The sequence below is a fragment of the Vidua chalybeata genome, chromosome 10, assembly GCF_026979565.1.
Source record: "Vidua chalybeata isolate OUT-0048 chromosome 10, bVidCha1 merged haplotype, whole genome shotgun sequence".
NCBI classification, from domain to species: Eukaryota; Metazoa; Chordata; class Aves; order Passeriformes; family Viduidae; genus Vidua; species Vidua chalybeata.
This window is the reverse complement of record NC_071539.1, coordinates 12,584,754-12,603,252: the sequence shown is the minus strand read 5'-3', so window position 1 is coordinate 12,603,252 and position 18,499 is coordinate 12,584,754. Positions and strand designations below refer to the sequence as shown.

General features: G+C 46.2%; 2 protein-coding genes across 4 annotated transcripts in view; one reads left to right on the top strand and one right to left on the bottom strand.

Moving 5' to 3' along the window:
• Positions 1 to 100, bottom strand: part of BDH1 (3-hydroxybutyrate dehydrogenase 1) — a 58,600-nt gene extending 58,500 nt beyond the window's left edge. For both annotated transcript variants that reach the window (XM_053951412.1, XM_053951408.1), the window contains exon 1: positions 12 to 100. The gene's annotated coding sequence lies outside the window, so the exon portion shown is untranslated. The remainder of the gene's footprint in view (positions 1 to 11) is intronic.
• LOC128792740 (D-beta-hydroxybutyrate dehydrogenase, mitochondrial-like) lies at positions 32 to 16,538 on the top strand. Of its 2 annotated transcripts, XM_053951413.1 has the most exons (5): positions 32 to 238; positions 4,114 to 4,224; positions 9,735 to 9,876; positions 12,694 to 12,846; positions 14,401 to 16,538. In XM_053951413.1, exons 1-5 carry the CDS (start codon positions 137 to 139, stop codon positions 14,880 to 14,882), a joined length of 990 nt encoding a protein of 329 aa, XP_053807388.1. In that variant the 5' UTR covers positions 32 to 136; the 3' UTR covers positions 14,883 to 16,538. The 2 variants fall into 2 exon arrangements, with proteins under 2 accessions (XP_053807388.1, XP_053807389.1); XM_053951414.1 differs by lacking the exon at positions 4,114 to 4,224.
• The last annotated feature ends 1,961 nt before the right edge of the window (positions 16,539 to 18,499 follow it).

The window sequence follows — 18,499 nt, the reverse complement described above, 5'->3', positions numbered from 1 at the left end:
CCGCGCGTTACCTGGAGCCGGCGGGTGCCGGGCGCTGCTGCCGTTTGAATGAGGCTGGGCCGGGGCCGCGGTGCCGGGCGCGGCGGGAGGCGGGCCGGGGGCAGGGCCGGAGCGGCGGCGGCGATAGGCTGCGGCCATGCGGAGCGCCACGGGGCTGCTGCTGGCGCTGGGCGCCACGGGGGTGCTGCTTCTACGCCTCCTCCTCCTCCTGCCGCGGCGGGCCCGCCGCGCCCTGCCCGTGAGTACCGCGGCGAGGGGCCGGGGCTCGCTGGCAGAGCCCGCCGGAGGCGCCCCCGGCGCCTAAAATGGCGCCAGGCCGTGTGGCCGGGCCGGGCCGGGCAGAGGCGCTGCAGGTGTCGAGGCCGGAGCGGCGCTGCCCGGGCCGGGCCGGGCCGGGCCGGGCTGGTGGAGCCGGTCAGGCGCTTTGAGGGGGGCGAAGCACCGAGCCGGGCACGGCCCGGTGCGATGAGGACCCTGCCCCGAGGCTCGGCCGGGCCGCGGTGCGGCGGGCGCTGCCCTCGGACCCCGCGGTGTGGCGGCTGCTTCCCACCCGCAGTGCTTCACTTGGAGGGGGAACATATTCATGTAATCATAGAATGGCTTCGGTTGGAAGGGACCTTAAATCATCCAGTCCCAACCCCTTCCCATGTGCAGGGATACCTTGCACTAGACCAGGTTGCTCAGAGCCCTGTCCACCTTGGCCTTGAACACTTCCAGGGATGGGGCATCCACAGCTTCTCTGGGCAACTTGTGCCAGGGCCTCAGCACCCTCACAGTTAAGATTTTTTCCTAATATCTTATCTAAACCTACTCTCAATTTAAACCCATTCCCCCTTGTCCTGTCATTACATGCTTCTGTAAATGGTCTCTCCACAGATAGTAGAAGGCCACAATTAGGTCACCCCAAAACCTTTTCTTTTCCAGGCTGAACAATCTAAATTCTCTCAGCCTTGTCTCATAGGGAGGTGCTCCATCCCTCTGACCATCTTGGTGGCCTCCTCTGGATGCACTCCAACAGGTTCATGTCCTTCCTGTGCTGGGAGACTGAAGCTGGATGCAGCACTGCAGGGGGGGTCTCACCTGAGTGGAGAGAGAGAATCACCTCCTTTGACATGCTGTCTGTGCTGCTTTGGCTGCCCAGGATATGACTTGCTCTCTCAGCCAATGTTTTTGCTTCAGGACCTCCAGCTCAGTCCTTCCCCCCGGAATGGCCGGATAACAGCTGTTGCTGATTGCAGCCTCCCACTTCACTCCTCCATCCACTCTGCTTCTCTTACTTTACCCATCCCTGTTCCACTTGAGAAAATATCTTCCCTTTAGTAAGTATTTTCAGTTCTTTTTCCTGGGATTGAAAACTTCAACTTTCCCAACTCTGGAAAAAGGAACAAGCCAAGTTTACTTTGTAGCTGCACTTATCCTAAAATCAATCTGTTTGATAACATCAGGGAATGGTCAGGGGAGCCACAAATGGGAAAAAGATAAAAAAAGATTAAAAAAAAAAAAAAAACCCCACCCAAACAAGTGGCACATTAGAAAAAGATAAAGTCTAGGTAAGCATGGTATATTCCCACATTGTCTAGAGAGGCAGGCTCTAAAAGTAGCTTCAGTTTCTTCAGTCTGTTCTGCAGTAAATGTATAATTCTGATAAATCACCTGCATTAGTAAAATAAATTATACTATTTAATAAACTGACCATGTCCCAGTAGGAAATGCTGTGTACATTTGAGCTGACTGCAGGTTAAAATGAGGCTGCTCTGATAGGGCTGCCTGAACTGTGAGGATTAGTGTTGTGGATCACACAGCAAGCACAGACAGTGTTACTGTGCCCACCTGCCACAGCAGCACCTCTGGTCCAAGGAGTTATTCTGTGCTCTTAGCAGATCCCAGGCATGATGTCCCAGGCACCCTGTCAGCACTGGAGTGCTGTCTCCCATGCAGTGTTTGCAGGGAGCACTGTATGACCCCAAGTGAGGGAGGCACCTGAAGTTCCTCACAATGCTCATTAAGGTCACTGTGCTGATAACTGGTCCTCTCTGCCTGTCCCAGCATCCTGTCAAATTAAGCTGCAGATTGGCCTTATCACATTTCAGGAACAGACCCATTAAGCCTTATCTTAGGACTTTCAAAAGATAGGGGTGATTGGGCTTTTCTGTGTTCAGAAGTTTTTCTGGCACAGGTACAGATGTGAGATCAGTACATCCCTTGGGGTTTTGCATGTTCCTTGGTGCTGCTGGGGCCTCTGTTATGAACCATGTAGTCACGTGTTTTATTACCAGCAATTAGGGTTATAGCAAATAACAATAACAAGATCCTTTCAAACTGTAAGTTGTCCCTTGCTTTCCTTGCTATTAAAGGCAGATGAGAGGATTTTTAAACCTCATTTCTGTCTACATTTTGGTTGGTTGGATTTTTTTAAGAGGAGCTAATGATGGTTGAGGATTGGGTATCTTAGTTTGCCTGACCTGTGTTCTGGAAGTGATTACAGTTGCCTGTTTCTACTTCCTGCTCTTTTGGGAAGTCCTCTGCCTTCAAGATTCAGAGGCAAAGGCTCTAGGGAGGTGAGAGAAAGAGAAAAAAAAAAAAGTCAAACCCTTTCTTTTTCCACAGGCCAGATTGCTGAGTTAGTGCAGGAGGTGACCTTGACAAGTTCTGTGATCTGGTTAATGTTTGATTTTCATCTCTCTTGGAGTTGTGTCACTCCAAATTCAATTCAGACTGAGCACTGTATATTTAATTTTCACTCATCTTTTGTCCTTTAGCTGAGCTATCTTTAGAGCTTTAATAGAGCTAGTCTGTACCTGGGTGCTCTTTGTCTGAGTATAGGTTATAGTATAATGTTAATGTGGGTGTTTGTATTATAAATGCAGGGTAGACTTTTGATCAGTTCTTGTTTCAGCTTCAGATCTTAACTCCCCTTTGAGAGCAGTTAGTTCAACATGAGCTATAGGACAGGTGTAGCTTATTTGCTTATTGTTCTTTGCTGAGGCTCACCGGAGTTTGTGCTGTAATGCTCTGATCACTATCACCCTGCAATCATCCCTTATTGCTGCTTCACTACACCACGTCAGCAAAGCAAGAGATGAGAGAGCACTGGTGATTGACCCATTTCTCTCTGAAAATGTGGCTGGACCAGCCAGTGCAATTCATGCATAAGTATGTTCATATTCCAGCCGTTGTGAATACAGTAACAGGGAATGTTAGCTGCTGATATCTCCAGAGAGATCTAACTGACCACACTTCCTTATTGCATCCTCTGGAGTTTTATTGCTGTATCATGTTATTGCCTCATGGATATAGTTTCAGTTTGGAGCGTTGCGCAGCACAGCAGCTGGCAGCCTTCTAGCTGGGTTAAGTGTTAGTTCATTGCTTCACACCTGTGGTGAGGAGATGACTTTCAAGCAAACACAGAGGGTGAATGGGCAGTGTTTTGCTATAGCTTCTCTTCAGGATTTGGGATTCTGCTTTCATATCTATCTCAAGCCTGTTGTGTCATACCAGATGGAATATCAAATCTTCTTTCTCAATTTACCTGTCAGTCAAATGATAATAATGATGTAGGAGAGAACTGTAGGGTTTGATAAGTTGTTGTTCTTAAGACTGCAGAGTTTCAGAAGGAAGCTCTAACCTGTAGTCACATTCCTGTGTGCTAAAATACAGCCTGCAAAGTGCCGCATAGAGAGTGGGAGTAGGTGGGGAACAGACAGCAGCTAAAAGAGCTGCTGTACAGTGCAAGCCGGTGACATCCTGCCATTTGGATGTTCTCTATGCTGCTTTTTCTTACTGGTAGATCATTAACATCTTTTGAAATGTTTCTGTTCTGCTTTGGCCACTGATACTTGAAAGAAATAGTTACTGTTCCAGCTCAGGTATTGCTTATTGGTCTTTGCCTTGCAACACAAATTGTTACAAACCAGCAACTGAATAAATTTATGATTTCAGAGTAGTTGGGAGGTGGTTGTGTTTGTGCACACAACTGCCACTGTCACTTGCACGTGGAATTGTACCTGCCCTGGCTGCAGGACTGCAAGTGGCTCCTGTGCTGTGGGGCAGGGTGGTGGTGGTGCCTGCATTGCAATATCTGATGGTGTCCTATGACTGTCTTTCCCCACACAGGCTGAAGGGAAGGCGGTGCTAATAACAGGCTGTGACAAAGGTTTTGGACATGCCTTGGCAAAATGCCTTCATGCAAAGGGATTTACTGTTTTTGCTGGATGCTTGCTCATGGTGAGTGGTGAAATTGATCAAAATTTTTCTGATTAGAGAAAATGCTTCTCCAATGAAAGCATCTTCATTTGCAGCCTCCCTTTACCCTGGTTCAAGACCTGAGAGAGGTGCAGTGGGCAGGGATTGTTATACCTTCCATTTCTTTATCTACCTGTTGTATCTTGTACCTCATTCCTGTAATTGTGAGCTCTTTAGGGCAGGGCTCATCTGTCAACTGCATGTCTGTACAGTAGCTTGTACAGTGTGGCACTGTTCACTGCTGAAAGCCTCTCAGAAATACCACAACACCTTAAATCTGATATTCCAAGATTGCTGTGGCACTGTGGCTTTCTGTCTTCCGTGGCATCCCTGTTGCTCTCTTTCACAATGTCAGTTTTTGTGGACACCCTCCCCAAACTCATCTCCAAGCTGCCTCTTCTGCATTATTAAGGTTCTGTTTCCTAAATGTCTTGCAACTGTGCTTCTGCAGCTTCTGTACAAGCTGTTCAGTTTATGGATGGCTGAATAAACAAATTTATCATACATTTCTGACATCTTTAGGTCTCACTTCTGTCATGTGTGTTTAGCAGGTGGCATCACTTGTAAGAGATAAGTTTAGACACAGTCAATCCAAAGTGGTTGCAGACTCCTCATTCCAGTCCCTGCTCATGCAAAGGACTTACAACTTAGTGTTGTGAAACTCTTTTTATAAACTGGGCTGGCTCCACTTCCGTCTCAGCTGGGATTTTACCTTTACTATGCATTTTTGCTGTATTGCTAGTCAAAACTCTGACTAGCAATGTCAGGTGATTTCTGACCTGAATTGTTCAAAATTAGTTAATAGTCACTCATTTCTTCATTTGAAGATGACCACATCAGCACACGTGCTCAGGGCATGATGACTACAGATTTTTGAGTACTGTGGAAGGTGAGAACAAACAAGGGTGGCCTTCTCTGCCTGTGTGATCATGGCAGACATTGTGTTCTTCCACCACACCAGAAGGGAAAGTTATTATCAGCTGACATATTGTGTAACTTGAGAGCAAGAGAGTCCTGTTGGATTATTGCCACTGTTTGGAAATTTCCATAAAGAGCCTCTGTAATTCCTTCAGTAATCATGTCATTTGCTGCTTTGGGATGCCTGTCTCAGTGCTGATGGCAAGTCAGGCACTCTGCAGAGCAGCAGATGTAGGGAACAGAAAGGAAAGGGAAAATAGGGTGGCTGAGGGGGCTGTTTGGAAGGCACATGCTAGTGTGGAGCAGAGAGGGACAGGCTCCATTGGAAACCCCTTAAAGAAACTAAATGCTCCTGAAGTGAGGCCTGTTTGCTTGCTTGCTTCATTGCTTGTGAGCTGCTGTAGGTTCCAGCAGGGTCAGAGCAGGTATGGGGGCAGTTGTCATGAAGCAGATGCCAGGCTCTTAGTTCACACCTAGTCAGTCCATTACCACTTACATGCTTTTATACAGAGAATTACAGGATCCCTGATGTACTACACCACCACAGACAGCTCTTGTATTAAATACAGCATAATAGACTGTGAGGTGCATCAGGAGTTTCTTAATGGTCAGACAGTCAAATATAAAGTTACAGGAATAAAAAGAATATTGCACGCAGGCTGGGATAGAACTGGAAAGGATCAAATGGAAAAGGGATTACAATAACCAAGGGCAAGTAAGTCCACTGAGAAAGTTTCTGTTAATATATTAGGATTAAGATGGAAGAATCACACAGAAATAGATTATTAAATAACCTTAAAAGTAGAAATTACAGGAAAATTTCAAATAATTGTTTTATTTTCTTTGATCTTACTGAAATTTTTTTTGTGTGCCTACTGCCAGCAGTTATGATGAGGACTGTAGGCAAGAAAAGGTAAAGAACAAGGGATGTTTATATAAATTAATGTGGTCAAGTTCACCAGGCCTGATGAAATATACTTAAGGGTATTTAGAGGATGAGCCATTGTGATTTCTGCCCCATGGGTGATATTTTCAAGAACACCTGGAGGCCAGGGGATTCCCAGAACCCTGGAAGAGGACAGATATTGTACTTCCCTTTCCAAAGGAGATAGACCTCTGGAATTGCCAGCCAGGCAGCTCACCTTCGGTGCACTCGATGCAATTGCCACACAGTGACCTGTCAGTTTTACAGATGACATCATAGTGTGATGCACCCTGCCTGTACAAGTTTACTGGGAACAAACTGTGCTGTGTCAATCTAATCTCATTTTGGCTAAGCAGCAGAGTGGCTAAAGGAGAAGGAATAAATGTATCCAGATTAAGGGTTTTATCACAGTTTGTTACAGTCTCTCATGGTAGTCCCATGAGCAAACTCATCCTCTAAGTGACTGCTGTTTAGTCCCAGGACCATATTCTTGGCAGTACCCCCCAGAAGAGAGTTTGCACTAAAAAAAAAAATATGTGCAGAACCATGCAGAGAACATTATAGGCCTTTTGGGAAACAGGGTTGAACATGATCCTGACAGGTCAGATGGAGTCTGAAATCAATTACGTGGAATCCAGCAATGACAAGCATGAGGTGTTCCGCTCAGGAAACGCAGGAAGGCAGTGCGTGGATTGGCAGCAGGATGGGAAGGAACTGGTGCACGTGAAGCGAGATGGCTGCATCTGTGAGAGTTCAGCATTGTTCATGGCTTCCTGCTTCCCCCTGACATCTCACTGCAGGTGCCCAAGTGCTTGCCAGGACCTAATCCTGAATCCCAGGGGCTTCCCTGGGAAAAAGCCATGGCTGTGTCTGTAACAGGGGGGCTCTCCACTAATGAACATCTGTGTGATCTGCCTCTCCTCAGCACCAGTGCACTGGGATCCTCCAAACAAGAACAGGGGAGAGGAGCAAAGAAGGGAAAAGGAGGCGGCCAAAAGCTGTTTCCTCAGCTGGGTAGAGAGGGTTTGTGGAGCTGCTGGGCTTCTCAGCCAGGAGCAGCCCCTGCTAGGCACAGGGTGGGGTGGGCAGGCAGAGCCTGCAGGGCTGTGAAGGCAGGATAACCAGGGGATAGGAGATAGCTGGGAGGAAACCACACAGTCCTGTTGAAGGCCTGTGGAGAGAAACCACACAGTCCTGTTGAAGGCCTTGGGCAACAGACTGGGCTGGAGCACGATGACTTTCAACTCTTACGGAACTGGGAAGGGGAAGCTGAGGAAGGGGGAGATTCTCTGAGAGGACAAAAATCAGACAGCAAAGGGAAGTGGAGAGAGGCTTTGCAGAAGCAGTTGGGCCATTGCTGCCAGCACCTCATTTGATTTGTGCTGCTGTGTGGCTCCTTCTGGTGAAGACCATGAAGATCATCTCTGGGAGGACAGTCTGCTCCCACCAGAACTGCTCCAGGTGTTATGCCAGCCAACAAATCTACCACTTAAAAAACAAGGAGGAAGTACCGTGTGGTACCTAACAAGGAATGTACTTAAAGCCCCTGAAGACCACAGAACATAAGCCTATGTTCACTTGCTTCCATGAAAATCTATAGCTGCTTCATTTGTGAGGAGGTGTTCTGGACAAATGAATTAAGCACTTTGTTTTACAGTTAAATAGTGGCTAAGGTGGTGTCTGCAACTATGAAAAGTGGTCCCAATTGATATTGCATGTTGAAGTCAGTCTTCTAAAATCAATATGTTTTGTCAATAATGAGTAAATTGCAGCTGGGAAGGTAACTTGGCAGATAGAGTTGTATTGGTGATAGGGGAAAATTCATTTCCATATGAACAATACAAACAATTTTTACTGGATTTTTAAGTTGCCAGTCTATGACTTTGTTTCTAAAAAAGCAAATATATCTTGTTTATTTTATAAGTATTATGCAAGAATAGAGAAAAAATGCAGGGAAAGGTCTTTTTAGTTCTCAAATGACAATTGTCACTTGCATGCAGATCTAGTTATGGCTTTGGTTTTATATAAATACAATAAATCTCCCTTTTTACAAGCTGAATTAGCTCCACTTTATTCACTGTTAAGTAGTGGAAATTTGCTTTATAAAACTTGGTGAGATGCAGGAGCATCTTCCAGAAATACAGTGAGGCATCATACAACCCTCATCCATTTCAAAGGGAGTATAATATTTTGGTGACCATGTTGTTGACTACTTGTAACACCACTTTGAGATTGTTTTCCTGGCTAGATAAGAGGGCCAACACAGCCCGTCACCACTTTTGATGTGCATTAGAAAAGCTTCAAAATTTGTTTGCTGTTCCTGTTGTACTGGGAAAGAAGTCAGTTGTGAAATGACACGCAGCCATGGGGCCAAGAACTCATTCCTACTATTGTCATAATGCCAGTGTAACTATAGATTGATTTTTAAGAGAACTGCCCTGTTTTGCTCACGTTTGTGATGGACATTTCAGCTCTTTTCCTTCATTATGTGTCATTGTTCACTGGAGTGGAGATGAGATATTGTATGCTATATGAATTAAATAGCCTGAAATATTTATAAAAAACGAAGCAGTTACATGTTTTTTATATCTGCCTGGCTGCAGAAGCTGCTGAGCAGGTGACTGTGGGTGGGTTGCTCGCCTTGTTTGCCCTTGTGCTGTGGGAGTTGGTATCAAGTGATAAAGAAAGAATGGCAGCCAGGCATGGTGACTCACCAATTCATAACTTCTTCCTCCCTAATGAGGCAGAGCTTGTGATTCAGGGAATAGTTTTGTGAATTAAATCTCAAGCCTACTGTAGAACTGTGTAGCTAATCTGTGCTCTTTTCACTTTTATTTGTTATTTACTACCTGAGCAAGGCTCTAAGGCTTAGGCAGCAATCTTGCCTGTAAGTGAGCAGGTAAAATTTTTAAACTATGTTTACATTTGACTAAAAAAACAAAAAAAACAAAAACAAAAACAAAAAACAAAAACAAAACCACAACAAACCCAAACAAAACAAAAAACAAACCAACCAAACAAACAAAAAAGCCCCCCAAAAAACCCTAAAACACATAGTAACAGAATCTCTAATGATAACAGTGGGATGGGGAGGAAAGAAAGGAAAAAAGTGGAAAGGAAAGCAAGGAAAGCAGAGCCATGAAGTTCTTATTGCCTATAGAGTGAAAAAAACAAACAAAAAAAAATCGTTCTTAGCCAGAATCTCCTTTCATGCCTCATGTCTGTAATTGTGCTGCTGTGTAGCAGATCTTCACTGAGCAGGTATTCCTGTACATCTGACTCCAATTTCTGTACTAGTTATGTTACCTGTTGAGCACAGAGACCAAGGCAGTGGAGAGCCATCCATGGTTCTCCCTGGCTGGCACAATATTTCAGCATGTTAGGGATGTGAAACCCATTATGAGGAGCCAAGAGCAGGGTGGGCTTTGTGGTGTTTTAGGGCACTGGGTCACTGATGCACTTCTGGAAGTGGTGCTGGAGGGAACAGGAGGATGGCACGCTGGTTTGTGCATGCTTGTGCACCAAGCTTACACCTGTGTGTGCAATGTCAGTAACTTCTATTTCCTGTCCATGTGAATATGCCTGGCCCCAAGCTGCATTGCTGTTCTTGGTCCATCTTAGTGGGACACCCTTCTGTTCTGCTGAACAGGATAAGAATGGAGATGGAGCCAGGGAGCTGAGGAACATGAAGTCTGACCGGATGAAAGTGCTACAGATGGATGTGTGCAGTGACCAGGAGGTGGCTCAGGCCGTGGATTTTGTGAAGAGGACCCTAAAGGAGCCAGAAGAAGGTATGTAGAGATCTTTTGCTCACAGAATCCTTTCTACAGAGCAGGCCATGCATTGACCAGGTCTTTCGCTCTGTGCACCACCAAAAGAGGTTTAACAAGCCTGAAGGCGTGCAACAGTGTGTGGCTGGCAGTCAGGCTGTGCTGTGCCTGGGTCAGTGAGGACAATTGTCTTGCTATTGATGTGGCAGCCACATGGAAAGAGACCAAGACTGGCTGGAGGATTAGGCTTTAAGTCTACATCCCATAAAAAGCCAGGAGTGGCAGCAAGCCCACAAGTATCTGTGTCTCTGTCCTTGAATGTCTGCGAAGGGCATAGAACAGCCAGAGCTTGATCCCTTCCTTGCACTCCTGCCACATGTGCTTCTAGCTCATGCAGACCTTGCAAGTGACCCTGCTAATGAAGAGGTGATGGGCCCTGGCTGCTTACTGCTGCTGTCCCCTCTGCTGTGTGGATACAACTGAGTCCTGAGCTGGAGCACAGACTTGAACTGCCCCCAAACCTGGATTAGTCTTCAGTCAGACCAATCCATGTTTTCAGTTTGCCATGCAACATCCCAGAGGTGATGTGACGTGGAATCCAGAGTGGGCTTGGCATAGATGACCTTAATCCACATGTCACCTTAAGCATGAGTCCAACTCATGGATCCCAAAAGCAAGTCAAGGGAGATAAGAGTCCCATCTTTCCTTCTTAGAAGTGCTTTGGCAGTGGGATGTGAGTTTACAGTCAGAGCCTGATGTGACACCACCTGACTTCTTTTCATGTGATGAGGCAAGACTTCTTGCCCTGCATAGGCTTTTCTGCAGCCTCTATGCCAGTAGCAAGCTGGCCAGCAGCTGTAGACACAGGCTGAGGATGAACTGAAGTGTGACATCTGTGGCTTCAGAACTTCAGGGTTGTGACTTGAGGGTGGTTGGTCATCTTGAAGCTTGGATGAATCTACCATGGCTCTGGTTTTGTTCACAGCAAGTATGAAGTTAGTAAATAACAACAGCTCTAATCTTCATGCAAATTACCTGAGCGCACCTTTCCTTCTAAAACAAGCATATGAAATGTAACTGAGTAATGTACAAGCTCTGATCCCACACATGTTCTCTCTGCATGATTTTTCTTCCTACACAATCATCCAGCCCTCATCATGCTTTTCACAGCTTCTTAAGCTTTTCCTGAAGAGCCCAGCAACAGCAGTGGTAGTAGAAAGCCTTTTCCTACTGAGTGAAAGCTTGGAAGGGAGCAGCTCTGTTGCTTCTATAAATGTAGCAGTTTTTGCAAAACTGTGTGTGTAGCAGGGACAGAGAAGTCTTGCATCCCTGATCAGCAAGTTGGACTGGTTCCTCCTGTAGCTGTTTGCCTCAGCACCGTGTGCAAAGCAACAAAGGCTTCTTTTTAGGCCCATTGGTGTGACTGAGGTTTGAGGCTTCCCAATAAACAGTGCTCAATAAATAGGTGCTGGAACATAGAGACTATTGAGACTGAGGTGCCTTGCACAGAGGTGTGGTTGCACACTGAATGTGGCCCCAGAGGAGCGAGTGCAGAATAGTTTTTGGGCTGTACAGTTCTTTATACCTCTTCTCCCTGTGCTGTGTACATAAGGCTGAACTCTTTTGATAGGAGTGCCCGTTTGTTTTTGGTCTCATGCAGTTCCCACTGTATTGTTGACCCTAGAGATGTAATAGTGATAAGGCTCTGCTCAATAAGCACACTGCTGTCCAGCAAACAGCCCAGTGACTGGGCTTCCCTCAGCACTTTGTTCTGTTCGTAACGTGCCCTGATCCCTGAGCAATGGAATTCCAACAACAAACTATGGTAAATAATGATTCAGGGACGTTCATGAGAACTAACATCACAACCCAAGAAATGGGAAATTGTTGTACAGAAATTTACAGGAATTTGTAAGAAATACTATGCAGACGTCAGTTTGTGATCGACAGTTTATGTCTTTGGTAAATCCCTGCCAAATTTTCTCAGCATGCTGTTTGTTAGTGGTGAAATTACTCTGAAATTACAAAGGGACCCCATTCAGGCCGAGATGCTGTGCTGAATGCAGATCAGTGAGAATTTCAGTCATCTTGACTCACTAAAACTGGGAGTTTCAGTAGGTAAAGCAGGAACAGGCTGCTGTACACAGCTGGTCAACAGCCTTCAGGGAGAACAACCTTAGCTGGGAATGGGGCAGGGTTACCAGAGCACGTATGAGAGCCCAGAGTCAGTCTGCCAAGGGCATGTTGATGTTTTTTAAATGCAACAAATAAATTGCATTGCACATTGGCAGAATATTGCAATTTGCTTATAGGACTATGTTTGGTAAAATACATGGTTACTATCTGACTGAATCAATACAGGGTGGAAGTTAAAAGACTTTCATGCATCAGAGTAGGGAAGCTATGGAGCAGAGGCAGGACAAATAGCCAAAAAATTTCTGAGAGAGAGCTTGATAACTTGCAGGAGAAAGTCCAGCCCCTTCCAAATTGCAAGATTCATTATAAAGTCACTGAGTGGAGACAAACCTGGGATCAAGAGGAGGCTTAAAAGAGAGTCAGCCAGATGCAGCCTTAAAAAGCCCTGGAAGAGCATTTGACTGTACAGGAGATGGTCGAGAGGCAATACTTGTGTGACCCCATCACTTTCCTTGATTCCAAACAAGCCCCTGGTATAAGAAGACCATATTTCATCTCCTTGCTGGATTTTTCTCTACAACTTATTTCTATGAAAGTGCCCAGTTCTTTGTTACGGTTTTAAGTTACTGTGAACAACAAGGAAAGTGTTTTCTCTGTGACACTCTTCCTTGTCCCACTCTTTAATCATGTGTTTGTTGGTAGGTCTGTGGGGCCTAGTGAACAACGCTGGCATCTCAACCTTTGGAGAGGTGGAATTTGCAAGTTTAGAGAACTACAAGAAGGTGGCAGAGGTCAACCTATGGGGCACTGTGAGGGTGACAAAAGCTTTCCTGCCCCTCATTCGCAGAGCCAAAGGTACGTGCTGGGCAGTGTGGTAAGGGTCAGAGCTTTTGTAGCACAACAAAGAGATTTAGCTAGAAATCCAGGCTGTACTTGGGGGAATGCCTGTGCAGTCCAAGGAGGGTTTCTGAGGATGCCATGTAAGCATTTGGTAGTACAGGCTATTCTTGGGGCAGGCCAGGCACCTACACAGCAGGTGCTATCTTAAACCCCCAAGATATCAGAGACCTTTGTGCAGTGTTGGCAGATATCACACACACAAGATAATCCAGAGTCCACAGGGTGGTCATGTTTGGATAACTGAATCTTCTCCCTTCATATTATTCCACTCACTGGTGACTTCAGGTAGTGACAGAATAAACAAGAGTCAATGACAGCCATTTCAGATATCTTACAAAACAATGGTATTATAAAACTCTTTGTTTTATGTTGAAAAAAGATATATATGAGCAGAACTCTGAAGAGCTTCTTTATTTAGCATGTGTGGGAATGATTGTACAGGTGTGTGTTCTGTGAGGACAAAAGGGGGCTATATTAAGAAGATTGCTCAGATGCCATTCCCAGACAGCAATTAACCACTAAACAAGCTCTATCTCACTACAAAAAGTATCTTACCCATCAGGTCAGTAGGTGGATCTCACAGTCCCTCTAAGTTACACTTAGGTCTGGAATGAGACAGCAGAGCTGCCCACTTGTTTCTTAGCTGAAATTTTGAGCTGCAGAAGGATGTTGTGCTCCATGGCTGTGAAAATTCTCTCTGTAAAAATAGCTGGTGGAATTTCAAGGACTGGTTTGTAAGTGTATATGAAACTATAGTGCACATGTCGTGTCTTGGATGAAGGCTGAGACATGCACAGAGGAGTGATCACTGCTGTCACTGCCCTGAGGCAGTGGCCCGAGGGCTGTCATGGGCTGTTGGCAGGAATTAGGACAATTGCTCTCCACTGCCCCGTGAACAGCAGCACATCAAGTCTCCTCTTGTTTGTCCCAGGAATGGCCACTGTAGAGACTTGTGCCTGACCAGCTGGGTGAGGGGGTTGTGCTGCTCATGCTGCAGGTGCAGAGAAATCTCTACTCATTCTCTGCCATCCAGCTCAGGCCTAAAAGTACACATGTACACATGTGTACATGTTATGCAGATGAGCTGTCAAGCTTGCAGAAAGAACCAGAACACTTGAATGGGATCACATATTGTGAGCTTTGCAGCTCATGACACTCCAGGCTGGGAGCTTGAGCCCTTCTCTAGCAAGACACATGGGTGAGGCACACTCCTGAGAACACACAGCTAGCAGTCTCAAAGATCATGGTACTTTCCCTACTTGGAAATTAGGAGGGAAATGTCTTGTATGCTTTGTAAATTCTTTGATAGAGAGGTAGGCATATGCATCATGCCCTGGAGAACAGCGGTTAGCCTTGCTTGAGGCAGGAGAGAAAAGCTCTGTGACAGCGGATGTGTATTCAGGATTCCGATTTTAGAAATCAGCATCATCCAACTAAGTACCCTTGTACTGGGGTGTTCTGGCTGCTGCTTCTGCAGCTCATCCTCTCTCCCTGATCTTTTCTCTCTAGGCCGTGTGGTGAATATCACGAGCATGTTGGGACGCATGGTGAGTCCATCTCGCTCCTGCTACTGCGTTTCCAAGTTTGGGGTGGCAGCGTTCTCCGACTGCCTGAGGCAGGAGATGTACCGCTGGGGGGTCCGCGTCGTCCTCATCGAGCCCAGTAACTTCGTGGCAGCCACCGGCATCCTGACGGCAGCCAGCATCGACAGGCAGGCCGAGGCTCTGTGGAGTGGGGCCACCGACACGGTGCGGGAGGACTATGGCAGCGAGTACTTCACTCAGCACGTGGCCATGATGAAATCCTTTGTGAACAGTGGCCTGAAGGACATGTCTCTGGTCTTGAATGACATCACCGAAGCGCTCATGTCCCCGTGCCCGAAGAACCGCTACAACCCCATGGAGACCTACTGGTGGGTGAGGCTGCAGGTCATGACCCACCTGCCCACAGCCATTGCCGACTGGCTTTACATCCCTGGAGCCACCCTGTAAACAGGCATCCTTCAGGCATCCCTCCAGGGCTCCTACTCACACCCAGGCTAGGGCTGACCTCTGCACTCCTTGCTGCTGTCTCCCCTGGAGATGCATATGCTTCCACTTTTTTCAAGTCGTGTGTTGTGGAATGCTAGAACAGCATGGTTTTTTTTGGTTTTTTTTTTTCCCTCACTCTTGTTGTTTGTATTTCTTGCTGTGCTGATTAAAGTTGAAAGGTGTTTTCCTTTTAACTATGGAGGAAGCAGAGGAAGGTAAATATAATATGTCAAATATGTCGCTAGTGTAATTAGGTCAGCAGATAAATTTGGCTTATTAATGGGCTCGGGCTTTTTCTTACAAGGACAAACTGCTAATAGCAGAACAAAGCTGTTGCTATGAGATGGCTTGAAGGGAGAAACTAAAATGGGAAACAAAAGCAGAGTTTTCCATTTGATTGAAAATGGGTCAGTCACAGCCTTCCATTGTTTTCCTGATACTGCCAAGAAGCTCTGCTGTGCTGTTACTGTCTGCTCTTTCCAGGGAAACAGCAACACTGCCTCTAAACAGCCTCATTACCTAGCTGCAAAGAAGGATTCTTTCCTCCCAGCACTGTGGCCAGGAGGTGCCAGACTGGGCACATGATGGGCAGTGAAAAGCCCTGCTAATAGTGAGGTCTGAGCCATCTCTCAGCAGCCGCTCTCCACCTCCGGCTGCTGAGTTTTGGGGGACAGGGTTTAAGCTGATGTAGCAAACAAATTTGGCTTCTCAGACTTTACGTGCCTGAACTACTCAACTGTGATACAGACATTGTCCAGCCATCCCCTGGCTGGTGAGGGAGATGCTGTTGGCTTTTCCGAATCAGTTTTTTCCTTTATCCTCTGCATTTGGACAGCGATGGAGCACTGTGCAGCTAGTGTGGCCTGACTATGAGCTCTGGAAGGATGCTTTAAGGGACACATTTCCTATTTTTAATATTGCACAATGAAATCTCCATGTCACACAATCATCTTCTCAATCCACCTCTTGATAACTGATATGATATATCTTGCCCAGTATCCCAAAGGGTCTGTTGGCTGCATGCAGGATTTTGGTAATGTTTTCTAAGTGCATGGCTGCCTGCCATGCCCCATTCCCTGTGTTCCAGTGGTGACCACTGGTGGAGTAGCCAGCGAGCTGCAGGTGCCGCTGGCCAGGCTGGGACCTGAGCCTCTTACTCTTAGAGACCAGCTTTTCCTTCCACTCTTTTGCCTTATGTGAGATTAAGTGGCTGTGAAACGAGCTTATTGATTGCTCTTTCTTCATCTGTCTCTGCTAGCTCTGACTTGGAAACTGTGCCTTAAACTTTTTGTATGCCTCTGTCTGCAAATTCTTGGAGTCTCCATGCAGCCATGAATGCTGTGATGCCTTCAGGAGGAAAGCAGGTTTCCCTTGGAGATGCTGTCAAGGCAGCTTGTCTTACAAGTAACTACTGCTAGAAATACTGCTGTGCAGTTTGTGTCTTTTCCAGATCATCTGCACATGGAGATTTCCTGGGATTCAGAACCCAGAAGGATCCCACTGAACTGCAGCTTAAACAGTAATCACTTCTACCCCCTGCACTGTGAAAAGTGATTAATGTTAAGTAGCTCTGATTTGCACAGAGAAAAAAATAAACTGTAAGATTTTAAAAGCATATGTCTCTGGCTCCAGTGCTCATTTCTACATTTGTTTTCCCACCTCTTTTGAATCTGAGGTTGGGATTTAATTAGGTTCAGTAATTACAGAGGTGGTTTAATAATAACAATTCATGATGTTTCAGCAGGTAGTGGGACTGTGGAGGCTCAGTGAGAACTGCCTGGAGCAGAATGGACAACATGGCCCATTTCCTCAGCAGAAGGCAGTTAGAGAGGCCTCTCTGCAAACACAGGCACCGTCACTGTTTGTATTTTGTGTGGTTTCCCTCAAAGGAGATAGTTTAGAGCAGTGCTGTGCATTATTCATTGCCTCAGCACTCTTCGTGTAACTAATCCAAGGGCTCCAGCTGCCTGGTAATAAGGATTAGCTCCTCTCACGGACAGAACAGAGACTGGCAAGCCAAGAAGTGTCCCAGGCCGTGAAAGGACCTCGTGGTTGAGCCAGGGTTAGGATTTCACAGCATGTGAGCCCCAGTCCCCTCCTCTGCCCCCTGAGAAGTGCTTACGAGGGCTGTTAGTGCCTGATCTGGTTTCTGCCTGGGAGGGGAGCTCTGGGTGTCTGGGGGCAAGAGAAGAGTACATGTTTCATGCCACAGAGTTACATTAATATGGCATTGAGGGCAGATTTTTGTTATGCTAGTGACTAACAGAGGGAAGAAAACTCAATTCCAGTTGACAATGACCTTCAAAGTGAGAGGACAAAAGAGAGAAGTTCAGTGAAATCCCATGGAAGTCCATCCTCATTGCTGCTGTAGTATCCTACAAGGAATTATGCTGCCAAAGCTTGCCATGGCTTTTTTTTTTTTTTTCAAGTACCAACTTCTGAGGCTGTGGCACTGTCCTATCTTTTTCTGCATGTTTCTCACAATGCTTTGGAAGGCAGTGATGGTCCAGCTCCTCAGTGCACCCCTTAGCCTTTGTGAAGTAATCCTGGTTTTCCCTTCAGATCAACAGGTTCTCTGTGATGGTACTAGGAACCAAGAGGTGGTCAGTCCTCTGCATGCCATGTTTGCTGTGGTTAACCTTAACACAGCAAGGAGACTCCTGGGGTTTCCCAAGCAATCACTGCAGGTTTAGATTCTCCAGATCACTTCAGATTCTTTGTGTGATTCTTTGACCAAAACCCAAGCCCTAAACCAGTGTCAAGTTTAGTGTGTATTGCAGACCTCAAGGCATCTGTGGTTCCTGATTTAGCTCCAATATGAAACCTTCACTAGCAGCAATGGCAAAGAGTTTATTGTGGGTGAAGGCAATAAAGATCCTCTCTAAAAGCCAAGAGAAATCAAATGTCTCTTCTGAAGGCAAGAGCTGCAGAAGAAGTGGTTCATTTGAGGCAGAGGCAAGATGCAGCAAGTTCCTGTGGAGATCCTTCATTGTGTTCACCTCTTCAAGGAGCTACACAGAGGATGGCAATCTAAACTTCTTCTGGGCATCACAAATCTTTACCACTGTCAAGGGTCGATGACTTAGGTTTGCTGTTCTGATGTGGCTGCAGATCTCAAGCAGCTGTGGAGCTGTCCAGGAGGCTGCTGTACCAAGTGCCAGCTGTGTGGTGCTCCTGGGAACTACTCTTGACATGCTGATGGGCAAGACCCAGCACTGGGATAAACATGTGGGCAGCAGGATGTGATTGCTCCTAGATAATGTTAATCATCATGGTATTTCTGTGTGCCACTTTCCTTCCAAGTAGTAGCACCTGTAGGTGCTGTCTGGTTACAGAGCACTAGTGAAAAACCACAGCACGAGGGATGCCAGAATGTTATCCAAGTGAGTGCTCTCCTTGAGTCCAAGATTATGGATACTCCTGTTTCTGGACAGATGATGCCCATGACTGACTTGTGAATTGGCATTGTCTGCTAGTTAACGGTTGGGATGGAGTTGATAAGTGTTAGGGGAAAGTTTAGAATTTGAGAAGCACTTCTTGCACATCTGGCTTTGAACTTGTAGCTGAGAAACTGCCCA